This window comes from Fringilla coelebs (assembly GCF_963513975.1).
Source record: "Fringilla coelebs genome assembly, chromosome: 1".
Classification (NCBI taxonomy): Eukaryota; Metazoa; Chordata; class Aves; order Passeriformes; family Fringillidae; genus Fringilla; species Fringilla coelebs.
Genome location: NC_140028.1, coordinates 83,060,223 through 83,084,425, shown reverse-complemented (window position 1 = coordinate 83,084,425; position 24,203 = coordinate 83,060,223). Strand labels below are relative to the sequence as shown.

General features: G+C 38.2%; 1 protein-coding gene across 5 annotated transcripts in view; it reads left to right on the top strand.

Moving 5' to 3' along the window:
• The window catches only part of PIGN (phosphatidylinositol glycan anchor biosynthesis class N), a 98,872-nt gene that overhangs the window by 7,627 nt on the left and 67,042 nt on the right, over positions 1 to 24,203 (top strand). Inside the window, exons 1-8 of one of the 5 annotated variants that reach the window (XM_084209530.1) lie at positions 2,183 to 2,273; positions 5,561 to 5,821; positions 9,780 to 9,901; positions 11,015 to 11,113; positions 15,756 to 15,862; positions 20,821 to 20,907; positions 21,878 to 22,002; positions 23,206 to 23,336. In XM_084209530.1, coding sequence (XP_084065656.1) covers positions 5,595 to 5,821; positions 9,780 to 9,901; positions 11,015 to 11,113; positions 15,756 to 15,862; positions 20,821 to 20,907; positions 21,878 to 22,002; positions 23,206 to 23,336 — 898 coding nt within the window. In that variant the 5' untranslated portion in view covers positions 2,183 to 2,273; positions 5,561 to 5,594. Of the gene's footprint in view, positions 1 to 2,182; positions 2,274 to 5,560; positions 5,822 to 9,779; positions 9,902 to 11,014; positions 11,114 to 12,721; positions 12,810 to 15,755; positions 15,863 to 20,820; positions 20,908 to 21,877; positions 22,003 to 23,205; positions 23,337 to 24,203 lie in introns of those variants that run through there. The other 4 variants (XM_084209531.1, XM_084209532.1, XM_084209533.1 and 1 more) reach the window with 4 other exon arrangements.

Below are 24,203 nucleotides of genomic sequence, written 5' to 3'. Positions count from 1 at the left end.
TTTTGTTTTTTGTGAGTTCTGAATTTTTAGCTGCATGCATCCTGAGTGAATGTAATGCTAAATTTCTACTCCATGCTTTGCCTGCACTTGGCTAACAAATGGTACAAAAGGGTGGTACTCCTGTTTTCTATTTCATGACTCAAAAAACTAGTTGTTTCTTAATGATGTGCTCTTGTTCACTGCTGTCCCATTGTCAGTGTTGTTCTCAGGTATGGGCTTTTTTCCTGGGAAACTTGTGGATACAATTTCCCATGTTTAAGGATAATTCAGAGAAAATTGCATTGGCTGACACTGCGGTGACTGCTTTGCAGTGTTCTCAAGAATTGCAACTCTTGATGTTTCATTGATGCTTTGCAGCCCATAGTCAAATTTCTCCCTGAAAAATTCTGGCAAAAGAGACTTTTCTAGGCAGGCAGAGTAATTTTGATTATCAAGTGATGTTAAAAAGAAAATTAAGTATTCTTTGAGCTCTTCGCCTCAAGTTTGGATGTGCTTTACTGAACCACATTTAAAATTTAAAACAGTTGTCATTTGTTATTATAATCCCTAAAATGCTCAGTGAAGATGTTGAACATAAAATAATTTTAAGCAGATGGTTTGAATCACAAAAGCCACTTCAGTGCCAGAGCAAGTGGAAGTACTGTAGTTGTAGTTTCATTGTCTGGCAGAGTATGTTATACTTTAATAGAGAAAGAAAATGAAAATTTGGGGAAGAGGGAAAGGGAATTAACCATTTTCCCACTTCATACATGATGAAGTCAAGATGAGGATTTGAGGTTTCCTATATTTAAGTAGTGGGTGAAGATATGAGTGTTACTCAGAATTGGCTGGTACATCTCTTGTATAAATTACAGCTTTGTGCAGTCAATAGGTGTGGGCTGTGACAGCAGGATTGACTTGAGTGCGTTTCCTGACCAGTGTAGCTCTTTAAAAATCTAAATTAGTGAAAGAATAGGGTTGGGACTGCTAACACCACCTTTAGAGCTGTCATATCATGCAAAGTACTGTCAGACCACCCAAGTTCCATTTGCTCCTCTGCCCTAAGAAAAGGATCATTTTTTAATGTGTAGACAAATTGTACAGTCACAACTTTGACAGTTAAATTACAAAATACACAACACTGTTTAATTGAAAAATATTAGCCAGAAGCACAGCATTCTTGTCTATTTCTTTTTTCTGTAAAAAATAAGGCCATTGATGCTTATTGAAAATGCATTTGCAATGTATTTTCTTCATTTTAATCAACGGACTTGATGGTATTAGTGAAGCATGGCCCCTCTAAAAGAAATGACTAATGTACCTTGAGCTCCTTGTTTTGACACTTCATTGTCCTTAAGAAAATATTCCTGCCAATGGGGCATATTCCATGCAGTATTTTGTATGTGTTTCATTGCATATTCAGAGAAAGAAAAATATAAACAGGAATTGTTCCATTTCGTATGAAGAACTATATTGTGTTGCAGTACAAGAATGGTTTCCTTTGCTTTATAAATAATGCTGAGAGATTATAACTTCAGAGGCAATGCAACTTAGAGGTAGGTTACTTGGGGTGCTTCATTTAATTATGCCAGCCTTCCTGTTAATTGTTGAGGCACCTGATCCAGTCTGGTGCTGTGGATATAGATTCTATGGCATCAAAAAGAAGGTTTGGAAAAAACCATTCTTGTCAACAAATTACAGATGAACTTGAAAAGAGGGAAAAGCTTGTGTGAAGAAGAGTTGGTCTTGGGTGGCTCATTGCAACTGTCTTGCTCCCCTGCCACCATCACCATCAGGGTGTTTTAGTCTTTGCAGTGGCTGCTGACTGGGGGCTCCACTGACGTGGAGAGGAACTTGTGGCTAATAGCAGGATTTTTTGGTATTGTTTTGAATAGGTGTGAATACAAAGAAAGAAAGGGTCTCTTCATCCCGTTTGCCACCAGCTGGGAGCTTAACTTTCTCCCTGAGAATTCAGAGTGAGGGGAGAGAACCACCAAAAAACCCTTCTCTAAATCTGCGTGTATCACTTTATTCTGGAAAAGTAATTAATTGCAATCAGAAGGTCCTTGCTGCTTTGCTTTCTTTAATCTCCTAAACTTTAGGGAAGGTGTCTGCTGGTTCTGCCTTGCTGTCTCTCAGGTCGATCTCACCTGTGCATCTTCTCACTCTCTTCTCTGCTCCTGTGCAACATCCAAAGAAGTGAGAAGCTCTGAGGTCTGCTGGAGCCCCCTGCATCACCTTGGCACTGCTCATTTTCTACTTCCTCCATGTGAACAACTTTCATTTAACAGGCAGTGAGTAGCCTAGTGGATCTTTAGTACTTTCCTGTTAATGATCTGAAAAGGATCTTTGTTTAAGAATCCACACCAGCTTTGTGATTTTGACTCCAAATTGTTTGAACAAAAATATTTTGTTGGAATACTTTAAGGTCTGGCATACTAGGTGGGGGTCGGAGAGTATCATTATTGGCTCTGTATAGTTTAGGAGATGGTGACAGAAGGGGGAAAATGTAGAAAGAAAGGAATATAAATTAGAGTCTGATATATAGCTTACTAGTTGGGCTGAGTCTATAGAGGAGGTGATTTGGCTGTCTGAACTCTATTAGGATTCCAGGATTCTGTTGTAGCAAGTGATATGTTTGGGTGGGCAGTAAGAAATGACACCTGGCAAATAGGTTGCACCATGTTTCTCTTACCTACAGGACTCAGGGTCTCTTTCCTCTTGGTGCGACAGGCAATGACTTAAGAGAAGAAAGTAGAGTAATGCAGTCAGAATTTGAGCAAAGCTTGTGTTTTGCCCTGTGAAAATAAGGACTGTGGAAGGCACTGCACTAAGGGTTTGCCTGAGAAAATATCACAAGACACAAAAATATTGAGATATCTTTGGCTCAAGTTTTTTTGACAGAAAGATATAAGATGTATTTCCAAGTGACGGTTTGTTTATCTCACACATTTTGGATGGCCAGCACCTGGGGGCAGAGATGTTTTGGCACTAGTCATAAATACTTAGATATGGCTCCTCATCCTCAAAAGTGTGTATGCTTAAACATTTTTGCTTTTCTTCTCTCAGCAGGCTGTGGCTTTTGCTTTTTCTTATAAGCTAGTGCTTAATCCAGTTTTTCCTTTAATCCTGGTTATTTTTCCTTGTGAGGAAGAAATTGTTATTGAAATTGTTATCCTTATTGTTTCCATGCCTTTCGAGCTGTCTTGAACAGTTGAGCACCAGGCTCTGTAGAGAAATTTGCATTCAGCTGAGTACAATTAGGAGCTTTCTAAAGCCTCTGTACCTGTGGGAAACTTTTTTAAGCTTGAGGACAGAATTTGTTTCACAATGTTGTGTCACAGTGATGACACACAAAGTCCTGCATGCAAGGAGCAGGGGCAGAAGGGAGGGACGTGGCAGGAGCAGGTGCTTTGGGAGCTGCCTGTCTGGAACCCATGTGATGGTGTTGAGCAGTAGGATATGCTGGGCCCAGATAAATGGCTTGGTGTCATGTAATCAAACTGTGGTTGCCAAAGAAATATCCTTTTCTTTTTTTTCTTTTCTCACTAATTCTATAGATACTATAGTCTAAGCATTACATTTGAATTGTGTTGATTGAACTTTTCTGTTTGCAAAGATTGAGGCCTAGGGAGAGTTTAAAGCAAAGAGAATTAGCTAGTGCAGAAAACAGATTAGGTTACTAATACTTTAATTAGAAGAACATAGAATATGTTAAGCTATAGAATTGTAGCACTGGGAGCATGCAACAAGTGGAATAACAGCTTTCTTTAGTAGGGTGTTTAGTCTCATCAGTTTAAGCCATGAGTAGTTCATATTCTCTTATCAAGCACAACTGCTTCAAAAGTAAAAACCCTGTGGAAAATAAAATTGATTGAATAAAATGAGCTCTGGCACTGAACTTAGTGGTATTTCTGTGATTGTGATTTCATTTATTTAAATTGATGCAGGAACTCTGAATAGTTAAAAATAAAAAAGAAACAAACTGATATTTACAGATATTACAAATCTCTTGGACTTTCACTTTGTAGATATAAAAGCTTGTAAGTTCCTGATTAACAAAAAGTTTTTGTTTATTTAAATGTGACTACTACATGTTTCTTTGAAGTGTTGGAATATTTTGTTATCTCAATTTTTTTTTTAGTTTTCCCTTCAAATATCTCAAATGAGAAATTGCTATAGTAATGTTTCAGATTAGAGTTGGAGTTGTTGCATCTGTGTTTCAGTAAGGAAAATGGGTGGAATTGGAAGTTATGTTTGTTACATTCAGATCTGAATTTTCTTTGGGTTAGTAAGTAATATTGTTTATTATCTTTCAAATTTTTTTTAAAGTATGTTTCTTTTTTTCCTCTGGTTTCCCTGGCCTTTTAAGTTTTTGTTTTAAAAAACACGTTTCAGAGTTCTGGTTAGAGTTAAGGTTACATGTAGTGAAGCCTTTTATCCTTATTTGGTAAGAGTGGTAGATTTACCATATGATGCTGTATGTGTCTGTTCAGCTACTGGAATTCTGAAAGTAACAAGATAAACTTAATAAATATATTGTTGTTGGGAAGCTCTAACTAGATTCTTAAACTGTTTCTTTTAGAGAGAGGTGTGTATTTACATAGGTAGTCTGAACCTTCCAGGCTGTTAAGAGCATCTGTTTCTTAATTGGTGAATGGATGTTTAGCTAAGGTGGATAATTAGCTAATATTTAAATAACTAAGCAGCTTGAACAGCACTAATAGTCCTTTGTCAGAACTGAGCCTCATTCGGGCACAGGTCCCACACTTACCTCAGCCAATATTCATATTTACTTCCTACTTTGTTTAAATAATTACATATTTACTTAGGAGTCATTGCAGAACCCCACAGCATGCTTGGTAACATGGACATTTTCCAGTGTACCTGTTATTAAGCATATTTGTATCTCTAATATGACATCAGAGGATGACAGGGAGGGAAAAAAACACTCAAAAAGGGAATATAATAATTCCTGAAACATAATTCTTCAGCTATTGTGGTTTTGCCACTTGTTTAAGAAGAGGAATAGCATTCTGTGCTCAGCACAGGATCTTTATTCTTTTAAAATAAGGTTTCAGTTTCTAGGCAGAATATAATGAGCCCAGATTTGATGGCAAACTTGGAGAAAAAAAAGCAGTGTTGGATGGATATTTATTATAGGATGGCTTTCTCTTAGCTGTCTGGCTTGTATTCGCCTGAACAAACTTCAACTCTGTTGTGCAACCAGCCAGTAGAGGGTAGTATGTTCATGGAGACATTGCATTGTCTGAGTTTTCTGTCACAGATGTAGCTCACAAAGCAAACTGGCTTGTTTCAGTGGTCTTTTGAAGCCAACAAACCCCTGAACACCAGAGATGAGTTGCTGAGACATAATGGTTGTCGAAAGTCTGAATTAGACTTAGAGTCATGCAGTGACTCTGACCAGGACTTCTGGGGAATAAAGCTTGTTGGAAGCAGGAATTGATTATGGATTTTGGGGATGTCTGTGGTTGTTGCTCCCATTCCCTAACAAATGGAATAAATATTGATTCTGATAAAGTCTTGTCTGCCTAACTTCATTTTTCTCTCTCTCTCTTAGTGTTGGACTTTGCCTTTGCCAGCCGGCTGCTGCCATGGATATACCAGTCTTCATTCTTGCGGGGCTCCTTGTGCATTGTGTGTTCTTGGTGTCCATTTTTGACATCTACTTCAGCTCTCCCCTCGTCCATGGAATGACTCCTCAGCAGACTCCGCTGCCACCTCCCGCAAAGCGTCTTGTGCTTTTTGTTGCTGATGGTCTGCGAGCAGATTCCCTGTATGAATTGGACAGCAATGGCACAGCCCGGGCACCTTACCTGCGGTAAGCCCAAAACTACACTGACCTGCAGGGCTTTGCTTCTGCATGCAGCTCTAGGCAATGCTGAGAAGAGAACGAGATGAACAACAACAGTTCTGGTGGCTTGAGTAGTGCCTTCCTTCTGCCCTCTAAGTAACTTTGCAGAGTTACACTGTGCAGAAATGCGTGAGCTTGGGTTGGTGTCCCTTGTCAGGAAAGCTACCTAAACCAGGACAGTATAAATTGAGTCCCTATTGTCCCCTGAACTCTACAGACAACCAGTAACTTAGAGGGGAGTGAACTTTCTCCATTCACATCAGCATGGTATCAATTCTGAAGCCTGGTAGTCACTAATTTAAACTGCTTCCTGGATGCTCAGTTTAAGAGTAGTAGTACATTAATGTGCTTGTCTTCTAATTCTAAGCTACTGACAAAACTTTTTAAGGAGCAATTAAAAGAGATGTCCTGAATAGATCTAACAGCAGGCTGCCACTTCCTCTTCATTCCACCCTTCCTGTGTGCATGACCCTGCTGCCTCTCTTGTACTCTCTACAGTGTGTGTCTAATTGCTTAAAGGAATGATTTAGTTTAAGGCTGTGAAAAAGTAATCCTGCTTAAAAAGTGTTTAAAGTCATATCCTTGTGTGCTTATAACTAATTTTTGTTAACTTTCCCTGTCTTCTTATGTCAAGGTAATTATTTGAGCATAAGACAATTAATTTCCTAGACTGAAAAAAAAGGCAGTATTAAATAAGACTACTTTTGTGTGATCATAGTAATTGATTGGGCTTGAATATCAGAGCAAACCCAAATAATCAGTCATCTGAAGCTCTTAGGGCTTTTGCAGTCCACTGCTGCAAAAGTAGTACAGAAATGTGAGGAGTTCTTGCTACATGGCTTGCCAGCCCATATGTGCTTACTTGTACCTACTTCTGCTGCTGTTACTGTTTTTATAGGGGGCTGTCTGCCACTGGCAAGTGTCTGCCACATCAGTGTGAGTTTACCATGTTGTCTTCTAGCAGTGGACTTCACACTTACCCCAGAGCAGTTTCTTTCTTTCCTTAGCAGTAAAACTGTTGGTCTTTTGGACCACCAGCCAACACCATTGAGGTGTGAATGCTGTAATGGCCCCATCATTTGGAGCAGGGGTGAGTAGTGGCCAGGACAAGGTTATGGTCACTATTTTCTTTTACTAAGTGATTTGAGGTTTTAAGTTTTATCCACTCAGCATTATCATGCTTACATAGAACAAAGTTAAACTGTGTACTAGCTTGTCTACTGCTGGAAAGCTGTCGCTTTTGCTTTCTCTGCTTGACCATGTTTGTGGAGTTAGGGACTTTCTATTTCAGAATCTTTAGAAGTAAAGCATTGTCCCTGGTGCTGAAAGTACATGTGTGAGTGGAGGGGAAGAACTGCCTTGTAACAAGCAAAGATTCTGGTAGGTTGCTGAGTGGAAGAAAATGCCAGTAGAGGTGTGAAGTGCCATCTGTATTTCTCTCATCTCTCATTCTGCATAGAAGTACATATGTGTGTGAGCGTGTATATGTGAGAGATGATGAAAAGAAAAAAACATGCAGCATGCTGTGCCTTTTGAAATGTGGAGAATCAGGTAGCCCAGAGTATATCTTCACATCTATTACACAAGCTGCTACAATTTTGAAGCAACAGGTTCAGTGTTTTGTCCCTAAACCTTTGAGCTGCACAACTTCCGTAAGTTAACTTTGTAAACAGGCTGACAAGATCATGTGTTAGTTTCTGGAAATGTTTCCTTTTTCATTCTGCCAAGTTGTTGCTGTGTGAACATTCCTTTTTCAGTCATACTAACTCAAGGTATATGCAATTTAATATAAATTTTACTTTTTTGCATGTTCATTCTTAAGTTCCAAGTGTTCAGTCCCTTACCCACTTTATAGTAGTGGGCAACATAACAGCCAGGTGATTAGTCTTATCCAAGTGGAATACCTTGGGAACTACTGCATTGTTAATGAGGAAAGATTGTCTTTAAATGAGCAAGAGCCATTCTTGTAGCAGTGTGCTATTAAAAGAAGCAACGTTTTAGTAGGTACATGGAATTAAAAATAAATATCCATTAGGCTTGAAGCAGATTGTTGGATAATACATGTATGCCAAGTACCTAATCTTCCACACTATTCATAAAAAATGTGGTTTTCAGCAGTGCTGTCATAGCTGTGAGGGCCAGTAAGTGATCTGAATTGCTGCAATGGTGATTTCAGGGAAGATGTTTTCTTCCTTGCCTGTCATGTTTCAGCCATATTACTATATCATATTAATACTTACCATTATTATTATGGGTAGCTAATGTTTATGCTGTCTTGGAAACTAATTTTTTTTCAGTGGTTCTTCTGAGTAAGAGGCATTGAAGTCATTCAAAGTATCTGAATGAATTTTGAGTAGGTAAATGACAAATTTATATGTGATTTTTTCTGCCTGGTATTGTTGACTTCCGATCCTGAAGTCATCCTGTTTTTGACAAGCAAAGGTAAAGAATTACTTTCCAATTCAATAGAAATAAATTTCTAATTAAATCAATTTTCTACCTGTTGTTACAATGTAAGTCTAAAGAGAGCTGCAAGTGTTTTCTTTTTGTTTTAAATCTTTCATGAATGTTAGTGCAATACATCCTGATCAGTCTGTAGTGCGAAAAATAAGAAACCACTTTGACTAATACATAAATCCTTTTTTCTAATTACTTTTTTCAGTCCAACTTGCATTGTCTCCCGGCTAAGATGAGAGTAGGAATAACATATTGGAGTGCTGTGTCTCTGTATACCTTTATATTCCTGACTGTAGTATTTGGGCTATTCCAAGTAGTTCTGTGAGCTTTCAAGTAATTCTGAGGATGTGAGGTCTAAGGTGAGTTTTAAAAAACCCCAACAAATAAGTGGTGAATGCTGCAAGCTCAAAGTGGAGCCTGAAATTTTAGGGTGCTTAAAGGCACAAACTTAGAATTTACTTGGACTAAAACACATAAACATAGCAAATTTGGTAGTTTATATCATGAGCAACAAAATTTTAATTTCCTGGTAACTTGACTGTTAAAAACTACTTAGAAGTTTTTGAGAAGATTCTGCTGGTTTTTCCTAAAAATCAGTAAAAGATATGTCCCGTTGTGTTATGTTTTCTTTTTTCCTATGCTCTGACAGTGAGCAGTGAATCTTTCTGTTCTTCCAGAAGATGGAGACAAGAAAACAGCATATGGTAACACTCACCTCTTGCTTCCTGACAGGCTCCAGCTGTTCAGACCTTCAGTAGATGAGAATAGTTTATGAGGCTGTTTCTTATGCTTGGGCATTGTCCTCTCTTTTCTTTGCTTTTTATCTGTTGTAACTATTTACTGTATGTACATAAACCCTAGACACTTGATGTGTTTCTGTGCATGTGGTGAGAATGCATTCTCCTTCACTGAAGTGTAATTGCAAAAGATGCAAGGTTTACTCAATTTTCTTCTTGCTGCCAAGATTATTTGCACCTTAGATTTATGTGGAGTTCAAATTCTCTTAATGTTGCTTCCAGGATTCAGCACAGATAAAGGCAGATATGGTCATAAGAGCTAATTATAATTGAGTGTATTTAAAGAGTAAGATAAGATTGAACTAGACACTTTCAGGCTAAATGGAAAGAACAAAGAAGAGTAACACCAGGCAGAAACAATCTGTTGGGGGAAAAAAAGCTGAAGAGGAAAGCAGCAGAAAAAAAATAGTATGTTAATTTTAGGTGTATTAGAACAGCAGCTGAACTCATCTGTTTGCAGTGTTGATGGGCCACAATAGTGATGTTCTCTGCAGTGTTGCAATATAGAGCTACTTGCAGGTTAATGTTCTGCTTGTTTTAGTGCACAGCAGGAGGTAGTGAGAACCTTTTTTTGCATTTCCTGCCTCACATCTACCTGTCACTCTTGTTATCTGGAATTTGTTGTACTTTGACAAGTCATGAACATTAACTGCCTTGAATCCTTTTTTCAGGAGTATTCTAGAGAATAATGGCAGCTGGGGAATCTCTCACACCCGGGTCCCAACAGAATCCAGGCCGGGGCATGTTGCACTTATTGCTGGATTTTATGAAGATGTCAGTGCAGTTGCTAAAGGTAAGCTGGTCCTAAAGCTTTGAATGTTGTCCTCCAAGGTACAGCGTTTCAGTGATGTGCTGGGTTTCTGGATGACTATTGATAAATACCTGTGTTGTAGTTCATATGCCAAGATGATATGGAAAACAGTAATTTTGGATGGATTTTCAAATCCTAATACTGATAGCTAGGAAAATAGCTTCCCTAAATTAATATTTTTAATATGGTTGAATTTATCAGCCTGAATCTAAAAGCAGAAGTATCTTAGGGCCTCATCTGCTCATGTGACAGAGTTTTCAATTATCATTTGGGATGCACTAGGATATGGCTAAGTGGATGTTGCAACCAAGAAATGAACTGCAGTGTCTCAGCTGAACCATTGCAAGCTTGAATTGGAGAATCAGGAGCAAAAATAAACTAAAAGCTCCAAGCCCATGTTTTGTCTAGAGCTTTTACTGAGCGTTTGGGGCTTATTTATGCAGAACAACCCTTTGCATTACTGACTTGGTCTTTTGTGTGCTCCTCTGCCTTCCCCCAGGCTTTCAGGCCTGAGCAGTAATCATGTGTGCTGGTTTTTGGGTGGGGGAGGTGAGAGGAATTACTTGGTCTTGTCTGTGTTCCTCATGAAAAGGTTCTTCCTTCTGACAATCACTACAAATGCAGAATTGGCAAGGATACTTAGTCAAGAGCAACTCCGTATTTCTGTCAAGTGCCTTTTTGTGGAAACAGAAAATCTTGAAGGTTTTGTTGTAAGGAAGTACAACATAACTTCTGGAAATATAAGTGGTTTTTTTATTGCCTGAAATACCAAAAACTGAGTTCAGGCAATAGGAGATGCAGAATTGAGGGAGTTGTTAGCTGTTTAGAAGGTAAACCAGCTGTGTGCTTTGTCTGTTTGAAACCCTGCATAATGAGACTGGTCTGGTTTTCAGCTCACTTAATAATGAATGGGGGAGTAATTATAATAGATGTTTAAATGGAATTAAGATGCACAAATTGGAGTTCATTGTGAAATAATTTAGGGGAAACTTAGGAAAAAAAAAAAACCACAACATTTTGCATGGACTATCAATTTTAGCAGTCAATGAGATCTTCTGGTAAAGCCATTTAAATGCAGGTGTGTTTGTTTAACAGGATGGAAGGAGAATCCAGTGGAATTTGACTCAGTTTTCAATGAAAGTAAATATACCTGGAGCTGGGGAAGCCCAGATATTTTGCCAATGTTTGCAAAAGGTAAGACTTAATTTTATGAATCTTTAACACGTAGTTATCAGGCAGTAAAATATAGGCATTTTTGAGTTAGAGCAGAAGGTGAAAAAAGTATTTTCAGTTTGTGTATTTCTGCATACTCGATTTCTGGTTTGTGACATGAAGATGGGGCAGAGGAAAAGAAGCAAGCTTTTGATGAGGATATCACTATTTATTTCTCATTAATTTAAATAGGCCTTAGCTAAATCTGTCAGTATACTGAAAGAACATGCCTTTAGTTATAAGGACATAGTATTTTTTGCTTTGGTGAGGTTAAAATTCTTGTTTTGCAAGCCTGCAGCTGAGATTTTTCTTCAAGCCTGCAGCTTCCAGTGAGCAGGGAGATAGAACTGCAGCCATGCTTTTTCAATGTTGGAGCTGAAGAAGTTGCTTATTGTGGGTTATTCTGCTTCTACTCACAACATTAATATGTAAAGGGAAGAACTGTGTGCAAGCAAGAACTTCCTGGTACTATTCCTGAAGCTGAGGTCTTTTGCCTGTGGTGTGCAGTGTGTTAAAGTCTTGTCAGGCCAGTGCAGTTGGTGTTTGAGCATGCAGAGATTGCTGAGCAACGCTTCAAATGTTTAAAGGTTCTCCAAGTTTAATATTGTTGTTTTCTTGGAAGAATGAGTACATATACACCCTTTCACATAATCTCAGAATAAACAGACTCAAGTGAAAAGGGGACAAGCTAAGGGCATGTGCTGCTGTTCTGTTCTGGCATTGGTATTGACAAATAATAAGAAAAATGGGATAGGCAGGAGTGAAATGTAATATTGGTTTAGAGAAAATATACATCATATTTCTCATGATGATTCTTGAACTTTTTCTGAACTCATGTCTCTTCCCCCTCACATCCTGACATTCCCCCCACATGCCACTCTTTTCTGCTCTTTGCTTAAGCCTCATAAATTTTTGATGAGCTGTAAAAATATCTCCTGATAATTTCCCATGACCTCAGATTACAGCTTGTATTTGGAATTAGTGTGATGGTTGTGGGCAGAGGGGAAAGGTAGTTGCCCTTGCACAGATTATTTGTGTTTTAAGGGATATGTTCTTGGGAAAATATTTGGGGAATTCAAGAATTTCCCAGGGCCCTGTCTTTCTACTGGTTTTGTTTGAGTAAGATGATAAGCAGAGTACTTGTGAGCAGCTTTGATGTTATCTAAAGAGATGTGCAAGGGTAATGCTCTCTATATGGCTTGTTCTGAGTGGTATCAACCATGCAGCTTCCTTTTGCAGGGGGGAAGAAAATTCCCCAAATTTGGCAAAGTTGAATGTATCTGAGAAGTAGACGCTGTGTCAGAACATGAATCATGATTTCTAATGATAGAAGGATAGATTAATTTCCTTTAGAAAAAGATAGTTCCCTTTCTTTCAACGAGGCCAAGTTTTATAGTATGGAAGGCAAAGGAATCAAGTGTTTGTTCTTTATTTTTACTTTTACAAAAAAGCCAAGAAGGAGATAGAGAGAAATTGAGCTATGTGCCCCTTTCTTTTCATGTTGCAAATTAGTGAGGCCGCAGGACTCTTCTTGTGTATATTTTATCATGCCCATATGTTCCAAATTTTACTGTTTCACCACTTGCATTGGATTATGCATAAAGACTGTATGACACCGGCTGCCTTTTGGGAAGGATAGAAAAATCCTTTGTTTCCTGTCATTGTCTATTTTCTCTAGGTATGTTTCTTGTAATCAAATATATATTTCAAGAAAATGGTCGAGAATTCTATAAGGAGGCAAAAAAAATGCTCACATATTTTTTTAAAATAACAAAATAGATTCAAATGAAATCTAAATTTGGCAAAGTGATTAATATTTCAGTCTGAGAAAATGTCTGGAGTACCTCTGTATCTTGAGCAGGATTAAAAGGGGTTTTTTGACTATTAATAGTTTATTAACTATTAGAAACAAAAGGTGTTTGTTTCTAATAGTTAAACTCACTTAAGATACACAAATTCATGGTGCTAATTTTAACCTTATTTTCTGTGATGTTTTTAGATTATAACCTTGAAATTATCTAAAAATAACAGGGCTTGAAAATGCCTATTTTGTTTCCTTAAAACTTTGAGTTTCTCTTCTAGGATCTGCCAGGATTTGAGATTTGACCTGAAAAATCCAGCCCTGTACTCTTCCATCAGTGGTCTGGGTTGGAGTATATTACAATGTCATTCTGAAAAAAGAGCTGAGACTGTTGCTTCTCGAAGGGGAAGTAGATACTAGTTTGTTGCATCCAGATTGCTCTTTGTTTCATGGGTTCCCCTTCTCTTTTTTGAAAGCTTCCAGAAAGGCTAGGGTCATTGTTTTAACTTGAGTATAAAGAAAGGTGTCATCAGGATCATGGGAACAGCTGGGACAAACCATTGTCAGGATTATTCTGGACAGACAGACCTCTCTATCTTCTGGTTTAGTTCCTTATTGTTAAACAGTACAGTATTTCTCGTATCCCTCACATGGCTGTATTTGATGACAGCTCTCTGATTGCCACACTGTACTGCTCTCACTGTCTGACTGTCTTTGTGTATTCATTCTTTTTTGCCCTCTTTTGTGCCTGCAAAATTTGCTGGCAAATTCTCCTGCTGGTCTGGACTCTGACCCGTGACAGACTTGTCAGAGGCACAACCTGCCCCACTAGTTGAGTGAGACATTCACTTTCTGCATGACCTAAATCTGGTTGTAAGAGTATGATAACTTCACCCCTGATCCTAATATTTGGATATGGGTGCTAAGTGTGAGATGTAGTGCTAGAGAAGAGAGCAAAAGCAATAAGTGATACCTTGTTTGGGAGTTTCTGGCACCTCCAGTTATTTCCCATAGTGGCATCATCAAACCCAGTAGAGCTCTGTCCTTCTAAAAGATGTTTTCATCCCTGACTTTCTTCTACTTCTCTATCCTATCTTTACTTCCTCATTCCCAGACTTCAAAAAAGTGTTGGTATGCTGTTGCCTGCCCCCTCAAACAATAGAACTAAAATAATATTTTCTAACATTTTTCATAGTAGAAGTTCTTACTAAAAAAAAAAAAAAAACAAAACAACAACAAAAAGTTATTTTATAAGTTATGCAGGCACTTTCAAAACTTTCCTGGTATGACTTCATTTTACCACCATTTCTCTTTATAGCAGTGCAGGGTTAGGTGGATTGTTTTGTTTGGCTTTGGTAGAAACTAGAAGTGGGTAAGTGTAGATGTGTTCCTTTGTTTTTCTGCAAACTCTGTGCTGTCTTTGGTGTGGCACTTCTCAAGGAAGGACTTCTCGGGTTTGCTGTGACGCTGTGGAAAAACACTACAGCATTCTATCCTCTTAGACTGTCAGTCATCCTGGCAGTGATGGACAGGACTTATTTCTTCTTTTAAACTCATTTATCCACCAATTGAAATTCTTGCATTCACTTTTAATGCCTGGCAGTATTTTCTTCCTTTTCTTTTAGGCTGAGAACTGCAGTGAATGTTCTGTGTTATAAGTAGTAGTAACATCTCCAGAGGCACAGGGGATAGCTGCATCAGAAAATCTGTGCCAGCTTTCATCTTCCTAGCCTAAAATACCTGCATCCCTTTGTGCGTGTTTCCACATAATCTTGGTTAAGCAGCTGCCTTATCCTGGGATGCTAGTTCATTCACAAGCCTGGAAGCTTACACAACTGCATGAGAGAATTGTGCCATACAGCAGATTGCATATATTCTCTCTGGTCATCAACTGATTGAAGAACATTTTCCCCTCTGAGAGTTTATATAGTCATAGTATGAATGGCACCCCTGAGCCGTAACAGCTCTGTCATTGATGGAATTGTTTAATTAAGCTTCATCTAGCTTCAAATCTGTTCAGGACTTCTGAAGTTTAATTTCTTGCTAGTCTTTATCTTCCTCCTGCCCCCTCCCTTCTCTGCTTTGCTCCCTTGACAGTGAGTAGAGAATGGAGTTGCCTCGTCCAGATGCTGTGTTTGCACATCAGTGGCCCTTGTGTTGCACTTTGTGACTGAACATAGTCGAGTAGTTCTCCCTTTTCTGTTTTGGATGCTTCTTTTAAGGATGCAGACTTTGAATATTGTCTCCTTGAAGTTGTCCACTGGGCCTTTGGTAGCTGGAATTGAAATACAGTAACCCTCCTGATGCCTTTGTTAAATGTGATATGTTTTTCTGTGGGAGACACCTCATGGATAAGGCATTATCTTGTATGATTCAGCTGAAGTACCAAAAGCTGAGCATGTTTTTCTTAAACAGCCTGCCTCCAAAACACGTGTTCAAATGAGACTATGAATATGTGTCTTCCTTGGTTAGAAGTTTCTCCGTGAAGTCCTTTGTTTCAAAACCAAATTCTGTTTGATTTGCTTAAACTGGGATTTGATTTTCTTCTATCTGCTTTTCCACATTTTACTTCCTTGCCTGAGCATACTGGATAACATTGTCCCTCATTCCTCTGAGGTGCTGATAAGCTAATGAGGTAAAATGTTATCCCAGCTTCCAAAAAGGATTAATTAGGGGAAAGTTTAAAATAAGGATAAAATTTCTTTGACTTCTTTCAGGATCATCATTTTTGGTAGGTTTCTACCCCTGTACATTAAAGTATTTTTAACTATGAGAAAGGCAAAAAACCTTGTATCTTGTATGCCATCTATATTGTTTTTGCAGGTGCTACTGGAGATCATGTTTATACATTTTGTTATGCAGCAGAAAGTGAAGACTTTGGAGCAGAAGATGCAGCCAAGCTTGACATATGGGTTTTTGATCATGTTAAGGTAAGCAGAGACTCTTTTATGCTATCTGTTTATAAAAAGCACAATTGTATGTTAACTTTATCACAGAACCTGTTAACACTTCGTTATAGATCTAGAAGGAAAGTTTTGAAAGACCTATCACTTGGGGTCATAAGTAAAAATTTCTTGAATCAACTTTCATGACAAGTGTAATAGATGCTTAAAGGAAGTATTTGTCATTCAATGCTAATTTAAAAATTAGCATCAATAAAAGTATCCTATGAAAACATTTTTTTGCTTTGTTTTGTTTGCCTATAATATGAAACCCATCTTGGAGTACTATAGACCCTTTAAGATCTTGAATGCAATTAGTTAAGGATATTGTAACAGCTGTTGCAGGATGATAGAAATTATAAGTCTTTGTTACGAAAGCAAAATAAGCAATATTATGGACTTAGTTTTTGTCAAGCTGTGTAGCTTTTCCTCACAGATGTAGCTGGCTTCTAATTTTCTGCTGTGGCTCACACTATGCTGTGGCTGCCAGAGCAGGCACAGTTTGTTTTGGGAGATGGGGTGTGAGGTACAGGCAGCTCAGGACCCAGAGCTGTAGAATTTGTTGCTGTGGTGCTCTGCTCAGCTGACTTGGGTCAGTGCTGGTTCATGACTGCTGTTTTCTGTGACACTCTCACCATGTTAATACTCCAAGGCACATGATTTCCAATTATTTGTTAATTCCTGTATTTATGTTATGCCATGCTGCCTCACTTGTTCTGGATTAAGAAATGCTGGTAGTGGGCATTGGTATATAAATATCTGTATCAGTGAAGTAATTGAGTTACTTTCTGGATCTTATAGTGATGTTAATGGAGTTTCAGACTTTAAAACTTTTTTTCACGAGATCTCTGGGCTGTATTCATTAGTATAGCTAACCAGCATAAATCAAATCAAACAAAAACCAAAATAAATCAATGAACCAAATCATCATCTATTTAGGAAGTGAAAGGTAGTTCTGCTTTAAACAGTGACATAGGGTGGAAAAGTTCATTATAGTTTGCTACTTTTCAAAGGAAGTGATTTTTCTAAGTTTGCAGGTGAAAAGATGTTTTTTATAAGTGCCATCATTTCCCTGAATGTGGACTTGTGCCATGTTGTGTGTTGTAATGCATATGAATAATACAAATCAAATTAGGCTGTCAGTTACACTTGAATAGCTGTTGTCATAAAGTTGCACCCTGCTGTCATTTGGAACTGCACAAGTATATGAGGTTGGTACTACCTTTCTTTTGCTTCAGAACACCTAATGGCGTTTATGCTTTCAAGCTATAATGATATGTTTAAAATATATGTCATTACTGATTAGTTCTTCCTTGGAGCCAGCACCATTATTTTTAAGGCTTATTTTGCCCGTCTAAATTCCTTACTGTGGATGGATAGCACTTGATTGACTGGCATAAGCCACACATTCCATTAATCATCTCTTCAACTACACATCAACAATTGCTTCAGGAGTGTGAAACTTGAGGCTTGCTGAAACCAAGGTCACTCTGCTATTACAGCTCAAACAACTTTCAGCTGTGCTAGTGAGATTCTATATAAGTAGGAATGACATTATGCTGGAATCTAAATTCTGCTTTGCCTAGTCTTTTTTTTTCCTCTTTTGTGTTTTATCTCAAGAATTTAATAATATATTGTTTAACTCATATGTTGGCTAACGTGGTCTCTGGTTTCTGCCTGTTTAGGAGAAAAAAGACACCAAATATACTTCCTCTTTACTCTGCAGTGCACAGCATTGTGAGGGCCACTTGTTTGGGGCCACTTCCATTGCCCCAAAAACGATGGGGATAAAATGGGAAGAATGGCTAGCTCATGTTTGGGCTGCTAGTGCTGGCACTCTAAAATTGCTTGTTCTCTTTCAAAATGCTAACTAACAGTAACTTACTGTCAGGAGATGGTAAACTCTAACTACTTTTTATTTGTATCTGTGCTTAAATCATGAGCAGAAGAAAAATGTATGGCACTCGATAGTTCTTGTTCTGTCTCCTCTTCTCACCATACAAGGTGATCATAACCCTTTCTTGGGACAGAAAATACACCATGGACTAGACTCTCTGGGATTTTTATCTACAGCAGTGTGAAAATTCAGCAATATTAAAGTACAGTAATAACTTGGGAGTGGTTTGGAGTTCCAGATGGGCACGGGGTTGATGGACTGTGGTTTCTTTCCGGTTTTTGGGTTGTTTGGGACTTCTTTTGGTGTGTTTGTGGCTTTTTTTTTTAAGAAGCTGGCAAAATAATGAAGGAGTGGAGTTTAATCACTGTAATGTGACTCAATGATTCTCAGTAAAATAACTTCTACTGAAATCAGAGTTTGAGTCTATGCTAAGCAACTAAGGAGCAAAATACTGAAAGTCTACATTAACTAATGGGAAAAAAAGATCTTGTTGATGCATTTCTGATTTTTGAAAATATTTAGTGGAAAATAGTTGAGGAAGATTCAACTCTTTTTTTTGGTTTTTTTTTTTTTTTAGGGTAAAAAGTTTAAAATTCCAGGAACTCTTGGAGATAAATTCCAGTAATAGCCTAACCACAATTTATTATGTTCAAAGGGTAGGATATTCAGTTAATATCTTCTCACTGAAAAGGACGAGTAGATACAGATGGCAAAAAATTGTGGTTTTTTTTCCTTTAGTCTTTTCTCATTTTGAACACAGTATTCCATTCTTTCTTTGTGTGCTTTCTGCTGGAGAAAGGCCACCCAAGCCCTCAGACTGTCCCTTCTGTGCAGGGTGGTGGATGGAGTCCAGAACTGAATTACATTAAACTCTGAAGCTCTGCAGATAGTGCTGTGACTGGATGTTGATTTGTGCCAGTGAATTTCAATACAGATAGCTCTGCTCCAATTAGCAGTGCAGGGGTTTTATTATTCATTTAAAATGTGTTAGAGTCTTGTGTATGATCATGCTCAAGGGATCTCAACCTGGCATATATGTTTGTCCTGCCTTTGTACTTTTGTTTTACATCTGAAAACTGGCAGAAGTATTTAAACTCTCCCAGCAGCACAAATCAGTGTGCATGGCTTTAAGCAGCCAATTAAATTAACTTGTCCTAGATTAAGGAGCTTTGTGAAAGGGAAAAGTTTGTTTGGTCTCTCTAGTACATGCTGTCAGCAACAGTTTTTCTGCTCTACTAAAGAATCATGATTCCATGGAAGATATTGTTTGAGGGAACAGAAAGTCCCCAATTACTTAGATATTTAACATTTTAAAGTTCATATTTTGTTCAGACATCTATGAATCATTTGTTAGACTTTCTAAGTAGTCTTTATTTCTTCTTTGCTTTCTCCCATCAGAGGAGGCAGATGATTAGATCAAGATTTCACATAGGTATAAGTAAAATTCTGTTGTGGTAGTTTACTTAGTATGACATTATAATTAAGTTCACAGCTTGCTGTAAATGTTTTAATGAGGAACTTTGTGCTCATCTTATTAAGTTGCACATCAGTTGTAACCAGTGCATTATTTTGTTACTAGCTGCCAGAAAATCAAACAAAATGTGCCAGAATAATTTAAAAAGGAGGTTGAAAGGAAGCTGTAGCTATCTTGAGTCCAGATCTCTTAATGAAGGAGGTTCAGTTAGAGCAATGTGCTCAGGCCTTGCCCAGTCAAGTTTTGAGCATCTCCAAAGGCAAGCCAGCCTTTTAAGCACTGTTCCAATGTATGGCTATAGTTATGGCTTACCAAATAATTTTTAAAAGTCTCTGTGTCTTACTGCAATTTTTCACATTCCAAATTGTGAGTGTCTCCCTGTGTCATCTCTGAGACCCTCTGACCAGTCTGGCTCAATCAGAGGATGGAGATTCCCTTCACCCTCAGGGCAGATGGTTGTATGCAGGAATGGGACCTCTCCTTAGCTGCTTTTTCTTGAGACTGGAAAATCTGAGGGCTCTCAGCCTCTTAGTTGATTACTGTTGTCCCTGAAACTTCTTGGTGAGATTCAGCTTACATATACAGTGGAGGCAATATTACTGAATAGAGGAAATAAAAGGGAAGCAAGTACAAAAAAGAGTAAGACAGGAAGACAGTTAAAATAGAGTGATGGGTTGGAAACTAGTGTTGAATAGAGGTAGGACTCAAGTTTTGTGAACACTGAGTACCAAAAGAAGAGGCCTTTTGCAGGCTATAAGGAGATACAAGGATACTTCTGAACAAATAGTTCAGTAACATCCAGAGCAAGGAGAAGTGATTTTTGCCCTTGGTGTGTTTGGTACCTGCTTGCCAACTCACCACCTTTATCAGCCATCAATCCAGGTGAGCTTCCTGTTGTTTTTTGCGATATTTTTCAGTAAACCATTTTTGCTCAAGTTTCATGGTATAAAGTTTGTTGTTTGCTCATCACAAGAATCACATCTTACGTTGCATTCGTCTTCCTTTTGTCTTCTTGTTTGTAATTGGCCAGAATTTGGGCAGACTTTTCTGGCTGCTGCTGCTCTGGCTTATGAGGTGGCTGGGACTGTGAAAGTGGGATGCTTTTGGTTTATCCTGGGGACTTGCCTGGTGGGAGAGGAGAAGCTCAGGCCTTGCCTTCCTCTGAATGATTTATTTTGCTTAATCATTCTGTGATAGAAAAGCATATGCCTTCTAATATTGATCTACATTTTAAGATTTAATTTTGGGAGTTTTCCTGTTTGTCTGTTTTGATATGCTTTGTTTTGATTTCCTTTTATTTAATTAAAATTAAGGAAACAGTTTTATTGTATCCTGCAAATTACTGGTGTGCTCTGGAAAGCTTCTTCAGTTTGTGGTCAAATATGTGCAGGTGGACGGATCTCTGTGGGAAATGAAAATCTCCTTAAAAATAATTCTATTGCTATTTAATGTAATCAGATTTTGTTCTTGTATCTTTATTTAAAATATCTCTGGACTTTGGTCATGATTTTGTTTGGACAAGAGCTGAAACTGAGAGCATGCAAATATTAGTCCATGTGGCTTGTGTGTACTCAGGGAGTTAGAAAAGTGGAATTGCATACTGGATGGTTTCCTGGCACAGCTCACTGTGATATCCTCGCTGCCACTTTGGTCTTCCTCTGGGTACAGTGACTTTTGTTTATACAAGGCATGAGCTTTAGATTTCAAGAGCTCCGTCACTGTCACAGCTGTGTGGTGGATTGCCAGTCTTCGGTGGCAGAAATACTTCCCTGCCTCTTCCAGCATTTTCCCTGGACTCCTGCATGAAGTTCAAAGACACTCTCACTTATGTTAGTGTACTGAAAGGCTCTCTAGATGCTTTTTTAAACTAAGACCCTGCCCAACTTTGTTTCCTTGGGCAGTGCTGTTACTAAGGAGCTGATGCTGGAATAGCTGTCTGCCTACATTTTGCATTGCTGCAGCATGGCTGGTCTAACATAGAATAGCCCTGTCAAGACTCATTCAGTCCAAGGGGAAAATTCTCCCTTGGCATCTGCCTCAGGGATGCTTAAGTAGGACATGTGCAAGGCAGATGTATGTTCTGTAGTTCATGTATTTGCAAAGCATGTCATATTTTGTTCTGTTTTTATTTTGTTTCTGCAAACAAATTGTAGCTTGGTATCTCAGTCCTGCAGAACCTGCTTCCAAAGCAAGAATATTTGAGACCTTTGCTTCCAATTTAAATTCAGTAAATCAATAGAAATGTAAAGCCATAAGTGGCACTCAAGAGTGGTTCATCAATTTGTTTATACAGGAGGCAAAGAAGGGATGATGTATTTTTGCCTGTGCAACTCAAAAAAAAACCCCTGTACGAAACCAAACCAACAAATAAAAACCCAACAAAAAAGCCCCCCAAACAACAAAAGAACACTTCAATGTTTATGTTGGCTTAGATAAGCTGAAAATTTGGACTGACCTTACTGATAGTAGTTGTCCTCCAAGCTGTAAATTGGGAAGTCATTATTTTTCCTTTTTTTAAACTTTAACAACTACTGGTATTTTGACATGGAAACAGCAGTGTTTTAGTTCTAGTAAGATGCTTATCTTCTTCCATTTTGCTCAGATTAATATATTAATGGCTTATTCCATACAGAGCTTCTTTAATTCTTCCAGAAGCAATCAAACATTGTTCTCTGCACTGAATGAAGAGAAAGTGGTTCTGTTCCTGCATTTGCTAGGCATAGACACCAATGGACATGCTCATCGGCCAAACTCAAGGTAATTGAGATATTAAGGATATCTTTCTTACTAGTTTTAAATGCATATAGTGATTTTTTTAACAGTGCAATTTATCAAGCCAGAAACAAGAGTTGTAGTATTTGGGGTCATATATTTACCATGATTGCTTACATCCTGAACGTTTGTGGTTATTTTGTTTTTTAAGGTCCCATCTAAAGACAGACATAAAAGACAGATTTTTGCTTCATACAGTATGTCAGGTTATATTCCTGTATTCAAGTCTGATTTTTAGCAATTTTCTTAGTTGCAGCCAACACATAAACTAGAGGATAGGTAGGAAGTGCAGTTTTAAATATAAAATGGATACAGTTTTCAGATACCCCACTGCTGAAGTGATATCATTGAGTTTATAGATAACAGTAAGCTTGGCAATAATGGCTGCAAATTCCAGCATTATGTTTTGCCTTTCTTTATTACACTTGAAAAAAGAGAAGAGTTTAGGTTAACAGTTCTCATCACCAATTCATCTTGAAGTGTGTTATTCTGTGTGAACTTTCTTTTAATTTCTTCACGTCCTGCTTTGCAGGATTTTATGTCTTTCTCTTGATACTTGCATATTTTTAAAATTCTCTGATTTCCTGCATCATCATAAAGTTCATACTTGCTGTGTGTTTAATGCTCATTTATTATGATTTTTTAAAGACAGAGTTTTAAACCTGTCTTTAGCAACAGATAAGAAATTAGTTGTCTGAAAGTTAATCAAGGTCAATCAATTTTTCCAAAAATATACAATTTTTTATTTATCTTCTATTCCAGAAAACTGACTGCCTGATGAGATCATTCTTGGCCATTTAGTTACCAGTTTAAAGTAATTTTTGCAACTTACAGTTAAGGTGTTTGAGTTTTCCGGAATTCCTTAGTTTTGGCATTCTGCTTAACTTGCCTGGCAGCTGTGAGTAGTAAAATTATAGTCTTATATCAAGGACAGGTCAGATTTGAAGTATAAATCAATTTGAAACTGTGGTTTCAGTAATCTTCAAACTGTGCTCTAACGATTTAATATCTCAGTAAGACTCAGTGGAGGAGAGATTTTACATCTAGGAAGCCTTTTGTTAGCTTGATGTTCATTTGAGATTAAAGCTGTCTGTACTCAAAGGACTGGGCTATATGGCCATGGATAAGTTGCTTCACACAAAGTGGGAGAGCCATCTGGAATGTAACATTTTTTTCCTATTTTTCAAGGGAATACCAGGAGAATATTAAACAAGTTGATGAGGGTGTGAAAGAAATTGCTTCATTGATTGACAATTTTTATGGAAATGATGGAAAGACTGCATTCATTTTGACTTCTGACCATGGAATGACAGATTGGGGTGAGTGTTTTTAAATATTGAATCAGTTGAGTTTATGGGCATCTGGCATGTGATTAGAGAGCTCTGTCCCATGAGAAGCTTTGGAACCCCTGCTTTGATTTGGTATCCTAAATGTTGCTTGTGTATGAAAATCCATGCAAATTGCTGTGACAGCTGCATTCCATGTGTGGACAGAAAAAAGACACTAAGTTAAAGCCTAATTTCCTCAGTGACTGCTAGCAGGGATAGAAAGATTGCTGCAGAAAACTACCTCAGGCAGGAGGAGATGGTGTTATGTGGCTGCCAGCAGCAAATTTGGTCTTGTTCCAGCCCCTCTGGTAGAAACAGTTCTCACTTCGGTGCTCTAAAGCACCTGGAAAAGGTGGGAAATCTGTCCAAGAGCTGGTGGAAAAACTACAGAGAGAGCTTTTGGGAGGGGTGCAGAATATTTTTGCTTATTTTGGCCTTTTAAGCACAGCAGAAAGGAGGGGACTGCTGTGTGATCTTTGTAGAGGAGGCTGGTGCTGGAAACAGGTGAAGGAGCTGAGAGTACAGAGAGGAGGAGGCAGGGGCCAACTGTGTGATACCCACATTGGAGACTTGTGAAGGGCATGGCCACAGTGGGCAAATACTTTGAGGGCAGATGAGAAAATCTTCCAGTGCTAAGCTTATTTAGACATTTTTCCCTAATTCTTTCTTCTTTCAAGAATCTTAAGAACACTCCTGTCCTTGTGTGCAGCCAGTGAAAATGATAAGTCTCTCTTCCAATGCTGTGTGTTTGCAGCTACTAACTATGATACGTTTGAACCAAGGCTGCTCCAGGCATGGTGGTGGCAAAACAACAGTCAGCATGTTACTCTGGGTGTGAAATCCTAAAGTTTTTCAGTT